General features: G+C 33.8%; 1 protein-coding gene across 4 annotated transcripts; it reads left to right on the top strand.

The window, feature by feature from the left end:
• Positions 1-351: 351 nt before the first annotated feature.
• Positions 352-14,976, top strand: Gpdh1 (Glycerol-3-phosphate dehydrogenase 1). 4 transcript variants are annotated; one of them, XM_066397408.1, is made up of 8 exons: positions 352-677; positions 4,905-5,082; positions 5,657-5,797; positions 11,357-11,690; positions 11,742-12,000; positions 12,053-12,145; positions 12,516-12,589; positions 13,663-14,976. In XM_066397408.1, exons 1-7 carry the CDS (start codon positions 352-354, stop codon positions 12,541-12,543), a joined length of 1,359 nt encoding a protein of 452 aa, XP_066253505.1. In that variant the 3' UTR covers positions 12,544-12,589; positions 13,663-14,976. The 4 variants fall into 4 exon arrangements, with proteins under 4 accessions (XP_066253505.1, XP_066253506.1, XP_066253504.1 ...); XM_066397409.1 differs by having other exon boundaries at positions 14,312-14,976; XM_066397407.1 differs by lacking the exon at positions 12,516-12,589 and having other exon boundaries at positions 353-677; positions 14,312-14,976.
• The last annotated feature ends 51 nt before the right edge of the window (positions 14,977-15,027 follow it).

Raw genomic sequence — 15,027 nt, forward strand, 5'->3', positions numbered from 1 at the left:
CTAATATTCACATGAAAACGTGAATTTCGTTACATAAAAAACAATTCACCAATAGAGAAGCTGTTATACATTAAGGAATTGTACCTAGAGGTCAGCACGTGCGACTACTAAAATCTGCATCTCAATGTCGTCATCTAGGAAGCTCTTTTTGGATACAAACAAGTTTAATTTAAATTTTAATTAAACTAATATTAATTTTACTATCATATATAGATTTTAGCATGATAACTTACACAAACCTGTCCGATGTATGCTTTTGCTAGTTGAAAAAGAGTGTTAACTATGGATTAAAATTTCAGATTTGCACCACCTAACTTGCTAGCTTTGCGCGCCCAGATCAGGTATTCCTTAATGTTTTGCTTGCGCAATTTGGCCTTCCAGCCCACTGTGAAAAGTGTAAACACCAAAATTGGTAATGAATTATTTTCGAAAGTTCATTATCTACGACCTAATGCCCCTACTTTATCGCCTTCGGTAAACGGCAGTGTTATCAACATTTCGGTGTCCTTCACCGTCGTGTCAGTTCAAAGTTTATTTTCGTGGAGACGGCTGCGTCATTTTCAGTCCGCTTTTACACCTTTTGCGCGTAGTTTTACTGTAAATATTAGCCCGATTCTTAGTGAAAAAATGGACTGCACAAACCCCAAACAAGTCTGCATTATTGGTAGTGGAAATTGGTAAGGTCTCCAAGGCTGTTTCATTCATTTTTTGAGATTTGTTATTGACTTTTGGTATAACCTCAAAAGTGTTAGATAACTTTTTTCGCTTTGCTAAAAGAGCTTTAAACATTTAGTTTTAAATTTTGGAAAGTTACACGTACAAATAACTTACTATTTCGTCATGAAAACGTCACGCCCTCTCATTATTTTGCCTTTGGATGCTTCTTTTGCTTCTGCTATCCTATGACCCACTTTAATGCTCTTCCCTGCTCCTAATACCTAAATTAATAAAATTCGTTCTATCTGTTTGTAATTCTATTATACAATACCATCCATATATTGACCCAGGGAAGTCATTAGGACCAATCAAGCAAAAGACCAAACTCACTATTTACCAGCAACTGTCAAACAATAAACCCCACAGATTTTGACATCTTGAAAAATGCCTGCTACGCTGCAAATTTGACTCCAAACATGGGTTGCCATATCCCACTCAAAAGGAAATTTTAGTTTCTTTTCTAATGTGCCAAAATAGAGATACCTGCTCCTTTGTACGTAAAATTCAAAATTGGGATTAAACTGGACAACACAAATATGTATATGTGCATGTTTACTTTAAAGCTACCTTTCAAAACGCCTTTAAAAATGATTTTTGTTAACAAAGCTTAAAAAGTATTATTGGTTTATCTTATCTTTGGATAGTGTGAAACTTTCACAACCTAATTTGTTTCATACGTATTCAGGGCATGAATCCTTAATTTCCTTTCTAGAGAAAATTCTAAACTTGTTTAAAAATAGGCACTACATATAGGGTGTTTCAGAATAAGTCAGCCAATTGCTTACTGTAGGTGCCTGTGAACAAAATAAGAAATAAAGTTCATGCAAACATGAGTCCGTTTTCGCTTCCAGCCTGAAATACAGGGTGATAAAAAATAATCATTTAAAAATGTTTTTCCTAATAAGTATGGAGACACATCTTTTAAGGCAAAAAAATGTTTTTAATGTAATCAGTGTCCCTATTGATGTGACCTTCAATATTTTAAACAAAAAATATGACACGCCACTGGTTAAAAATATCTGAATGCTTCATATTTCCGTGAAACAAGATCTCTTTGAACATTTTAAAAATGATATACGCAATTCAGTAAAAAAATAAAATTATTTTTATTTATGGGGAACGAAGACGATATGGAAAAAAAACAGTGGAAGTTTTTAATCCTAGAAATCCTAATTCTAATATGAATCACAGATACGTATTGGACTTAAGATACAGTTGAAACCTGAAACATAAAAAAGATCAATATTAATTCGTGAGAAGAATTCAGTATTAATTTCTGAAAAAAAAATCTTCAGAACAGGGAAAGTATGGAATTAATTTGAACTTGAAGTAGAGGTGTACATAGTTGAAACCTGAAACATCATTTTTTTTAAATCTTCGACACAGCTCAAGTTGCGGTATCATTCTTTGGTCACATCCAAAGGTGGCCCTAAGTACCTTCCAAGATAGCCAAAAGTGCAAATAATTTCGATTTTCAACTAAATTTCTAATTACGCTTTCTCATTGACCTCACAAGACTTAACTGTCAACCACAAGAAACAATAATCATGACTCACCTCCGAGCACCAAAAATATGAGCCAGAGTCACGTCAGCAATATCTACTTTCACTCACTGAGTCGTGGATATACTAATGGAGTACCTCACGAGTCTTTAGAACAAAAGAAAACCCAATTGAATTCGATTATTGGTGCAGCACTCATTACGAACATCTTGTTCAGTACCGCGCTAACGTGAGTGAACCTTTTACGAAGGGATATCAATACGAAAACGTACAAAAAATTTACAACTTGCCTTTTATGAAGGTATATCTGATTGGTCTTAGAAACGATACGCGATAGGAAGTAACATGCGATGTTTCCAGATTTAGTAATATGGAGGAAAAGTTGAGAATTCAAGGTAGTAGTTTTGTTATGCAAACATACCTTTATGGAATAAACAATACAATTCCTATTGCAAAGAGAATTTGACCGAAAATAAGTCAGAGGTTTTTCGAGAACAATATTAACTTAGAACTCCATACGTTGTGTTCACAATTGATATACACATCTCATAAAGATAAAACCACTAATTGAAGACTCGTGTAGTCGGGTCACCTTTTTAAAAAGCAATTTTATTTTGTTGCATACAATAAGCGCATAAAGCAAAGCAGCCCAAAGAAGTAACTTGCAACAACAACCACTTGCAAAAAGCGCTCCCACTATTTATAATGAATAATTACAATATCAGCAAAATTGAGGTAACACTGCACTTTACTATGAGATAATTCATTACCAATTTTAACACTTTGCCTCATCCTGTTAAAACTTAACAATTTGGACAGCTGAATGATATATGTAATCTGATAAATTTAATTCTTTTATCAATAATAGCCATAAGGGTTGTGTCGCGATCTTGCACGGACAAGTTTTTCTCCACCAAATTGTCGGGAATTTGTAATTTTTATGAATAACACATTTGTAATCACCTACTCAACACTTTAAAAGAATCTTGGAAACCGCTAGAGTTGCCTCTAGAAGAGCCAAGTTTGACAAATAATTTCGGCTTAAATCAGAGGCTCATACACTTGAGGTTTGAAACGCAAGAACATTAAATTTTATTTTCTAAATTACAATTAAAACTTTTGAACTCATGTTGACCGTGGTTAGCACCATTGAGGCCGTGGAGCCTTGGAAGAGCACTTTTCGGACCTTCACTTTTAGCACCAAAAAATCGCAACAATTAGGGACTAAAATGATGCTGTATCTCGTAAACTGAAAAAGATATTGTTAAACAATTTTTCATTTTTAGCTAAATCCATAATTAATGTATTCCGTATTTCGAATATCTTGTTTGATGTGCTGCCACTCGGCTGAATCATATAAGAATCGATGTCGGCACGAAAACGTACAAAAAACTTTACAATATGCCTTTTGCGAAGGTACGAGTCATAGGACGAACGACGACACGATGGCCTTCAAACATTCAAATAACTTTGTACCCTTTTTTGCGAGCGTACGTCTTATCGGTCTAACCATGGAAACGATACGCGAAATGAAATAATATACAGCGCGTACATGGTTGAGGAAGGACATATAAAAAGCAAAAAAATACTTAGAATATCCACCCATACAAGAAATAAAATCAAGCCAGGTTAAATTAGGCAAAATGATCAAACATCGATCACTTACCGCAAATAAACTCTCTGAAATTATGATTCGTTTGGAATTCTGTCAATAAAAACTCTCATTTTACATTAATTGAGAAGAGAGATTTGAGTTACTATCTATTTTCGACAAAGCACGCACTGCACTGTGCGGTTTCATGTCCGCCTATGGCTTTTCCTTTTCAGTCGCCGAAATTTTTACTTGGATTGAATTTGAGCTCCTTCCAAGTATGCCATTCAGCCACCGTGCCATTTTTACCCGTTTTCAATCGAGCACAATCCAAGCCAGATAATATGAAAATGTATCGAACAGCATTCCGTGGCAAATAAAAATAAGCAAAAAAAATCATATTCTACGGACATATGTGTAAATGTTTCTTTTGGGGCACAGAGGAAGTCTATTAAATTAATAAACACTTGCTTCAGTCATTACTGTATCTTTTCTTTTGATGGTCGTTTCGACAAACAATAAGTTAATACGTTAGTAAATTTATTTATTACAATAATTTTTTAGTTATAAGACATGTTTGAATTTTAAAAATCAACGCTATCAAAGCACTAAAGGAAAAAATGATTTTAGAATGATCAAAGACGCCCCACTTGATAACTCCTGTCGAATGTAACAAATGATGTATTAAAATATAGAGAATGAAAAACCCTTCAAATGATGTATCATTTAACCCCCTTTACCATTTAAGCTATTTGAAAGGGCGACTCTGCGGGATAGAGGGTTGAAAGAGGAGCAGTGACCTCAACATACAAAATGTTACCTCTCGATAACAAAATCGACGTGTTCCGGCGATTTTTTAAAAATCTATCCTCTTTCAAGATAATAGTTTTCAAAATGATGCCCTTTATACTAATCCTTGGCCTTAAATTATCGAAATTCTCCTGGGATAATCGAGAATCTTTTAATGGCATTTAGAAAATGAACCCCAGCTACAATTAAAGAATTGTTCACTTTTCTTATCTGCAACTAAGTATTAAACCGGGTAGCTCAATATTTAGGCAGTTTGCCTACAGTTATTTTTTTATTTTTTTCAGGGGTTCTGCTATAGCCAAAATCGTTGGAGGCAATGCTGTCGCATCCAAGAACTTGCAAAACAGAGTCACTATGTATGTATATGAAGAACTAATTAATGGCAAGAAACTCACAGAGATTATAAATGAGACTCACGAAAATGTGAAGTATCTCCCAGGTCATAAATTACCTCCAAATGTGGTAAGTATCTTAATACACTTAACATCAATTTTGATAGAACTTTCATGGCCTTAAGACGGAAAATTGACCTATATTTAAGTTTTGATACTTGGGTGATTTATTTTTAAATATTGTCGTTATTTATATAAGGCAGTTTATTTTGCATTATTTAGTCATTATTTTACCTAATCTATGAGTGTGATATTTAAAGATTGACTGGAGAACGCCTCTTGCTTTCGAGAGTTTTGAGAATAACAATTTTAACAGATAACTGGCGTTCGTTTGTTGTCCTTGACCATGAGACATTAACCTTTAGGTGTTTTGCAAATCAGTTTTCCATTAAATTAAATCATTAAGTACAAAAAATTGCCGTTCTGAATGTGTTAAATTGTTATTAGAAACGCGGAAATTTCGTAAATATAATTAAAGGAGAAATTGAGAAATGATAAGGTTAACTGTTTACCAAAAAAGATTTAGTTTGAATTATTTTGTGGCATAGTTTGTAATTCTTTTAAATAGATATTTTAATCCGAATAAATAGTTTTTTCGATTTTCACTAATTATCGTGAAACCTTGCATCTAACATTTTTTCAAGGTGGCTATACCTGATGTGGTAGAAGCAGCCAAAGATGCAGATGTCCTTATCTTCGTCGTCCCTCATCAGTTTATCAGGACGCTATGTTCAACTCTTCTAGGGAAAATTAAATCCACAGCAATTGCCTTATCATTAATTAAGGTGAGTAGAATTTCCTCATACCTCATGATCTCGGTAGTACTAGTTATTAATTTCATAGTCAGTGGAAAAAAAGTACATTGAATGGTTATTATTAAGAAGGTTGCGCAAACCCTATTTTAATCTTTGAACGGTAGTCTAGATAGATGAGTCAAATTGTGATTTTAATGGGACTAGTAGACAGTGAAAAATCATGTGATTGATTGTAAAGCCAAAAGTATGGGACGTAGGTTTTCAAGGATTTGGCTTTGACAACGGATGAAGTTGTTTCGGTTCATTGTTAAAGCTTACAAAAAAAGGTTCTAATTTACTAATGACCCTGGCCTTGGATATATCGGATTTGGCAGGGTCACCATTTAACATAAAGTTTGCTTGTAGTATTTTTTCATTCATTATTTGGTGAAATTGAGCATGACATTTATTATCTTATCTGGAGCACGTATCTAATCACCTGTCAGCAAGGGTGTCTCACTTAAAAAATCGCTGTACATTTTTATTAAGAAATCATAAGAAATCTAAAGAAATTATTGGAAAATCGCAAGAAATATGAAGAAATCAGAAGCCTCAAGAAATCTAAACTAGTTCGAAAATTAATGATCACCAACTAATAAATAGCTGTTCTTTAATCGTTATTGTAGAAACTTTGAAAAGGGTAGACGCCCCTCGCTTGTAAGTGTGTGAAGTTTTTCAAGTGATTTTTCAAGTGAATATCATGCCAACTGTTCACTTAATAACAGTAAAATTATGTCCCCCTCTCTAGCTGACTTGCTGCTCATCATGCTCATCAACCTTGCTAATATTCAATTTTTTATTGAGTTAAAATCGGTAAAAATTTTCCGAATCTATTTTTATTCTGTCATAAAAATATAAATCCAACCTTTTCGCGTGTTATGTAATCTTGTTTTGTAGTTACATTTAATTCCCGTTTAATCCTTTTTGCTAAACATTCGGATTGATGCACTCGTAAATACAATTTACCAATTTGTGTACAAAAAAGTTTATTAAAATGTTAACGAATTGAATGCTCTGCATATTACGTTTTTATGTTGGTATCTGCGAAAAATTCATAGTGCTGTTGGAATATTAAAACACCTATTTTTTAATTGATTGTTAATCAGAACCTGCCTACAGATTACATCATTCCGTCAATGCATGTGCAATTGAATTGTTTCTCTTTCCAGTGTGGTTATATTTAGTTGATATTCATATGGAGGAATTCGAAACGTCAGTGCTATATTTCTAGCTGAGCAAACATCAGAGTCATGATCGTTCTATATTATATTTTAGATCGTTTATAGTAAATGATACCGCAACACCTGGCAATTATGACTTTGCTCTAAGGTGGGAGACAGTCGTTGTGTAATAACAATTAAAAACATCCTTCAAAAACCTTATCTATCGATAAACTTTTCGCAGTTTTATTTATGCGTTTAGCATGTTATCTATATAATTTTTTTTATTTTATTAGGTTTTTAAATGTGACATTGAAGATAGATCGAGAAATTATTATCAGTAGGTTACTATCGTTATTTTATTTTACTAGTCATTCAGAATTCTCAGAAATAAGCTATTGATTGGCTAGAAGTTCTCTTCAATCGTATGAAGACTGCAAAAATTTCATTCTGCTCACATTTAAGAGGTTTTGCCGCAATAAATTTCTGAATTCAGTAACATAAGACAAACTGCGCCTCGATTAACAATTTTTCGCTGATTTAATTTTAGCTCCGCTCCAGTCGTGATGTCTAAGTTATGTTAATTTTTATTTGACATTTTTTCAACCGAGCATATCTATTTGAGAATGTGGAAAAATAGTACATGTTACTTGTTGTACGTGTTGACCATTTGAACAATTACAAATGACCTGTTTTTAAATTTGTGATCGGAAACCTGTTGAAAACAAGTCAATGAATGGTCAAAATCCACAGGTCTGTGAGAAGAAATCAGGGCCACTGGAGCAAAATCTAGAAAATCACATAACCACATTCTGAAGAAAATCGTCGAATTTGGAAGGACCAAAGTTCGGTGGGGAAATGTGATGCGAACTACAGGCATCACTAGTTCAAGTTGGAACATAGGTATTGTGTAAGTGAGAAAAAGGCCGCATAACTTTTCATATGCCTCTGACAAAGACCAGCAAAGGCCTTCGAGAGGCTAGAGGTTGAGGTGAACAAAGTCAGTCCTGCTGGTGTCCTCATTTCGATGTTTAGATTAGTATCGATTTCGCTGCCTTCGTGGCGATGGAAAGTTTTAAAAATATCAAAATAAAAAGCAGCAATGTAAATAAATGGAAAAAAACGGAAACACAATAACTCTGCGCGTTGAAATCGAAATTCCTTACATGCTTTACCTGCACTGCTCAATTTATTTATTTTTGCAATATCAATTTGAACGATTAACAAATCGTTTCGTCCCTTTAAGTTCATTAATTGACCTTGAGTTTACACCACTGTCGCCAGCTCAGTTTTGGACTCATCAAAAGATCATAAACAAATATCGGCGAATTCAGATCATCATATCCATCAATAACGTACCTAAGCGATGCTATAGTGAGGAAACGTACAATAATTTATAAATAAGGAAAAATTACTAGCAATTAGCAAATGCCTTGAAGCAGAGATATGGCTATATACAGTATACAACAGTTCTATTCGTACACATGCATTTCTTGAATTAAAAAGGCGATATCTGTGTTACGCTTCAATAAAAAATATATTCATTTTTTCACAGTAAACAATAACTCTATTTTAAACAATTATGTAACAAAAAATTTTTTTTCTAGAATATATAACATTAATAATTCGTTAATTTAACAAAAACATTCACTTTTCATACAACACTTCTGTTCGTACACCTTAATTTAAATACACCAATAAACAATAATTTTCATTTGAATAAATAAATTAATATTTTGTGGAATAGCCTTTCGCTTTAATTACCGCTTGACATCGTTTTTTCATTGACGATGTTAATTTTTTACATATATTTGGACTTATTCTTTCCCATTCTTGAAGAATAATTTGTCTCAGTTCTGATTTTGAGGAAATTTGATTTTTTCTAATGTTTCTTTTCAAAATGGTCCATAAATGCTCAATGGGATTTAAGTCGGCCGATTGCGGAGGTGTTTGAAGCAATTTTGGAACGTTCCAAATTAACCACTCTTTATTGAGCAGAGCCGTATGTTTCGGGTCGTTGTCGTGTTGGAATCTATAGACCCTGGGCATACCTAATTTTTCGGCACTTTGCTTGACGTTTCTTTTCAAAATTTCGTTGTAACCGTGTTTGTTCATAGTATTTTCAATAAAGTCAACAGATCCAACTCCTCTTGATGACATACACCCCCAAATCATTAAAGATCCACCACCATATTTAACAGTTGGAAGTGTATTACGTGGATTATTGTCTTCAGTGGCCTTTCTCCACACTCTATGGATTCCATCGGACCCAAAAAGATTGATTTTGGTTTCATTGGACCAAATGACACTATCCCAAAACTCTTCGTCTTTGTCTATATGCTCTTTAGCGAATAGAAGACGTTTACGGCGGTTTACCTTACTGACATAGGGTCTTTTCCTGGGTACTCTACCATGATATCCGTTTTTCCACAGTACTCGACGAATTGTTTGAAGACATACAAGCTTTCCTGTTATATCTTGAAGGATCAGACGAATTGTTGGTACACTAATTTTAGGATTTTTCTTAATTTCTTTAATAATTATCCTTTCTTCTCTTTCGCTTAATTTCCTTTGTCTCGGTTTTTTGGGGAAATTTTTAATGGATCCTTGAGTTTTAAATTTATTAACAATATATTGAATTGTTGAGTGCGATTTGTTGGTCATTTCACCAATTTTTCTCAAACTGTAGCCTCTTAAAGCCATATTTATGATAGAATTTTTTAAATCTGTACTTAACTGCACTCGTTTCGACATTTTCCAAATGACTAATAAAAGAAACATCAGATACATATGTAAGTGCATTTTTATTCATCGTGAATATATCCAAAGGAATTCTTAAAAAAACTGTTTACTAACATTTAGCTCCCTTTCTAATCAACTGTACGAATAGAAGTGTTGCACGTAGTAAATACGACATTTTTGTAAATTTAATTAATTATCTATGGTAGATTAGAAGATAAAAATTCATGAACATTATATAATTGTTCACAGCATATTTTTTGATCACAATAATGAAATAAATATTGCTAAAAATAAATTTAAAAGCATTTAGAGAGTCTTTTACATTAAAAATGCAGGTGTACGAATAGAAATGTTATATACTGTATATCTCACACAAATATACCACACCCAACTGAAAAATAGAATTCAAGGACTATTGAAGACCTCAGAAAAATTCGAGGCAGAAATCGAATAACTAGTGAGATCGGCATATCATTATGCCCTGGAAGAGTTGTCTTGAATAGTTTAAAGATCTGAGAGGTGCTGTACTCTATATTACGGAGTTTGAGGCTGCAAAGAATATTTCCTATAAAAGGGTCAAACTGTCAGAAGATCAGTGATAAGCTGTGTCTAGCACCAATCGCTCAATCAAAAAGATGAATGAATTTCTCTAGTGTTTCTACAGCACAAGGACAAACCAATAGTAGTTCATCTTTAAAGACGATCTTAAATGTTACAATTATTATGGACGCATAGGCCATTATAATGGGAATAGCAGGCGAAGAATCTTGACTTTCGTACTAATTATTGAAGAACATTATCGTCGGAAATAGAACCAGGTGAAACGGAAAAATTCAGGTGACGACAAAAAGAAGTCGCAAGCCAAAAGAAGATTGACGGGCGTCAGCACCAGGAAGCTGAAAGATTGGCGAGGAAGAAGGAAAAATTACAAATTCAGAAAGATTTGCCAGAAAAAAAGCAGAGTTGTTAAAACTTGAAAAAGAGCGCCAGCGCTTTAAACGCGAAGAATTAAAGAACAATGCTGTGAAGATAAATCGAATTCGAAAATTAACGTATAAGGAACTCCGTAAAGAAATGTTGGCTAGCGGTGCCACAAATGAGGATCTATTGGAAAGGCAGCAGCCAGATGGCGATCTACATATAATAAGGGAATGGCTGGAGAAATTTTCCATATGGTAGACCACTCGTAGGTAATTACCCGTAAATGGAAAAAGCCAAACGCGAAAACCTTTACTTAACAGACAATAGCTCTTAATTTTGGCAAAGGAAGTGTATTGCGAGAACGGCACGACAGCCGTAATGGTGATGATTTTGGGATTAATAAGATTTTAGTTCGAGTGAGATATCCATTTTATTGGATGTACACTGCATAAAAGAATGTTAAAGGATTTGTGTTCGTGGAATAAAAGTCCCAAAACTCAGTAAAAAGGAAGAATGATACTGTCTGGTAATACCAGCCTCGTTGAAAGAAAGGATTAAGTCCGAAGCCACAACAACCATAGAAAGGATCGTACAGAATTGTGAAAAAAAAACAAATAAATTTGCTAAAAATTCCGCCATATTCCGAAGATTTTTGGAATATTCATTCCGTAATAAATCTCACCTTGTGTACATTCTTTATCGTATTAAATTTTGGCACAAATTGTAGGGCTTCGATCGTGCCGAAGGCGGGGGCATTGATCTAATCTCACATATCATCACCCGACACCTCAAAGTTCCCTGCTCCGTCTTAATGGGGGCCAATTTGGCCAACGAGGTGGCCGACGAAATGTTCTGCGAAACCACGATAGGTTGCAAACATCCCACCGCAGGTCCTCTTCTCAGGGAAATCATCCAAACTGACTATTTCCGAGTTGTGGTCGTTGACGACGAAGACACAGTGGAGGTTTGCGGAGCACTGAAGAACATCGTCGCCTGCGGGGCAGGTTTCGTCGATGGTTTAGGGCTTGGGGATAACACCAAAGCGGCTGTTATCCGTTTAGGTAAGTTCCAAGTCCACTAGAGTGGTCATTGGAGTGAAAATCAATTGGCAGGTCTAATGGAAATGGTGAAATTCGTCGACGTTTTCTACCCGGGAGGCAAATTGTCGACATTCTTTGAGAGCTGCGGCGTTGCAGACTTGATCACTACGTGTTATGGAGGCAGGAACAGGAAAGTAAGCGAAGCTTTCGTGAAGACCGGCAAATCCATTAAAGAGCTGGAGGACGAGATGCTGAACGGTCAGAAACTGCAGGGTCCGTTCACGGCGGAAGAAGTTAATTACATGTTGAAAAACAAAGGCATGGAACAACAGTAAGTTTTGGGTTGCAATTTAGTTAGTTTTTAACTAAATGTTTCTGTGTAGGTTCCCTCTGTTTACAGCGATTCACAAGATTTGCACCGGAGTGTTGACACCTAAAGATTTCATCGATTGTATCAGAAACCATCCAGAGCACATGTAAGTGTAGTAACTTTTAGTAGTTCTTTTCAGATTTTCTTGTGTTTGCCCCCAGGTATTTGTTATTGAAAGAAGTGAATAACTTACCTCACAGCTCACGAGTTACGTTTTACATCACATTTCCATCATGACTTGAAGAAATATATCTCAAATATGTTTTACAATCCAAATTTCCAATATTTTTAGATTTGGATTAGACGATATCTTAAAAGTAAACAATTTGACTTACGCTCCGCAAACATTGATCTTTTCCCCTTCATTTTTCTTAAAGAGATATTTGAACGCTAATAAACATTTTCTGGGGTTTTTATCACTCACAAGTCACTTTCGAGTAAACTTCCATAATCTGACCCTGATTTATCTTGCGCAGAATAAATCATATTGCATCAAAAAAGTAAGGCAAACTGAGAGATTCCAATCAAGGACTCAGTAATGAACAGTTGGGTGAGATAAAAGACATAAATAGGTTTCTTTAACTTAGCTTGGTTTTGCTTAGCATTCTCGCGAAAGCTACCTAATTTTCAACACGCATAAGAAATGTACACAATTTTCATAATATGAGTTTTGGCAAAACAGAAGTAATTAAGAAGTTTGAACTAATTGAAATTAAAGGAATTAAAGTGGAAATTTTTGAAATTTATCGTTCTTTGCGAAGTGAAATTGTTATTTACATAAGAAGCGAAGAAACTTTCTCGTGAGTTATGTGCTCTAATGTCTTAAGAGAAATGGATTTATTATATTTGAAGTAGTCTAAAAACCTGAAAGAAAATCATAATTAAATAACAAATTCATGCAAACCTTGACTGACTTGGACGAAATACTTAAAAAATATTAGTATCTGAAATTTTTGTAAAATTTAATTTTGCTGAGGTTCTGGCCTTTCAATTTTTTATGCAAAAAAATACTTTCCTGTTAATCAATTTTCCTTAGCGTGCTTTAATCCGAAAGAAAATGTCAAGCTCTTTCCAATGGGCAAACTACGGTTGCCTAGGAGTTTAAAAACTTTCTTCAGTAGTGCTTACGTTCAAATGTTGCCCTTTTTGTTAAAACTCATATTTGCATGAATAGACAAAACATTCTACAAGCACAAATTAACACATAGATAAGGAGACTACATACGTTTATTTTACACGCGAGTATGAAGATATCTAAAAACAGTTTTTAAATACAATTTAATATCTTAACGGAGAAAACATGGTAATCAATTATTAATTTGATATATTGATAACAGGAAGTACAATTATTTATTATTTGACAAAATATTCCATTGCTTGAGATTTGGTAAAAAGAACTATTTAATTTTTACTTTGATACTGGATTATTTTTCAGATATATTCCAAGACATCGAATTCCTGAAACCCTACCTTCTATTCCTAAACAAATCCAGCATTTTTCCCATCTAATTCAGGATTGTTATAATATATATTTAAAAATAAAGTGTTTTAACATTTTTGTTGATTTTTTTTTGCAGTGCTGATGCTATGCGATTACTAATTTTTCTATGTTGTTTGTTCTAGGGACTCTAAAATTGATCACGCAAACCCGGAAACCTTAGATATTGAATACCAAAACAGCAAACTTTAAACACACTTTAATACCGGGCGATGCATTTTTTTTTGTTGTTAAGTCGACCCGTATATTAGGCTTGTTATTGTGTTCAACGTCAACTAAAACAATTTTTAATTAGTTTTATTAAAGCAATATTATTGATACTTTTAAGCCCAATTGTGCAATTGTCGGCGCGGCTGAACCAGTCCTGATACTTGAACCTTCAAATGTATTTCATTTCTGGCACTTGGTGACAGCAATGCTCATGTTATAGAAGAGTTCAAGCACCAGCACTAGTTCAATTGAGCCGAGCTTAAGCCATGATTGTACAATTGGAGCTTATCGTTCAGTAAAAGCAGTTAATGGTAAGTTTTTGTGGGATTTTTTAAAAATGATTTGGTACGAAATCTTTCATTTGCATTTGTTGTGCCGCCCCGATTGCCAATAACATTAATAATTTCTTTCTAAGAAAGAATTTACTCTAACCGGATTCACCTGAAATATGGAAGCAAAGAAATATTTAATTGCATTAGGTGTTAAAACTGAATTTCTTTGCTTACACAAAAGGTTCCTTTATGCCAATTTTCCTCAATACTGAATAACATTTTTATTTTACAGGATTAAACAGTATGGTGCAGTTTGCTTGCCCATGTAAACTGTAATTTCCTTCTCTCGCTTTACTAAGCTTGAAATTAACAAATTCTTCTCCCACGTAGTAGATATGAAAAGAATGTCAATAGAAAAGAGAAGTTGCCGCGAAGTGTTAAGTAGTTAAGTGCAACACAGAAGTTTCTTCGTCTTGACAAAGTCGTTTCGTTCTTCCCTATTAAGAGGTAAATAGGAAGTTTAACTGAAAGTAATATAGTTATAATAGTAGACTTATAATAAGTGAACTCTTTTTATTGGAGTTTTATTGTATTGTGAAGTTTTGTGAACGAGTTTTAGCGCATAAAACTGTTGTCATTGGAACAACTATTTAAATAGTTTTCATAATGAATTTTTGTGTGGCAATTTATCAGAATTTGCAATATTTTATACATTAATTTTGTGGAAAATACACAAAATTTAAAATATTTTGTTTTTGGCTGTTACTGTTATTTTTTGTTAGTTTCCCCACATGACATCTAATATTTTCTCGTTGGTAATAATCAAATTAAGTCATGTTGGATTTTTTTTATAGTCTATTAAATGCAACAAACTGTATAATAAAATTGTACAATATTTAGAAGTATATTTTGACCATTTTATTTTATGTTATTTGTAAATAGAACATATTGAATTGAGTAGAATATTTTGATTGTTTTCAATCCCGTATGTCCCTTGAGTACAACACA

Source organism: Euwallacea similis, chromosome 15 (assembly GCF_039881205.1).
Source record: "Euwallacea similis isolate ESF13 chromosome 15, ESF131.1, whole genome shotgun sequence".
NCBI lineage: Eukaryota > Metazoa > Arthropoda > Insecta > Coleoptera > Curculionidae > Euwallacea > Euwallacea similis.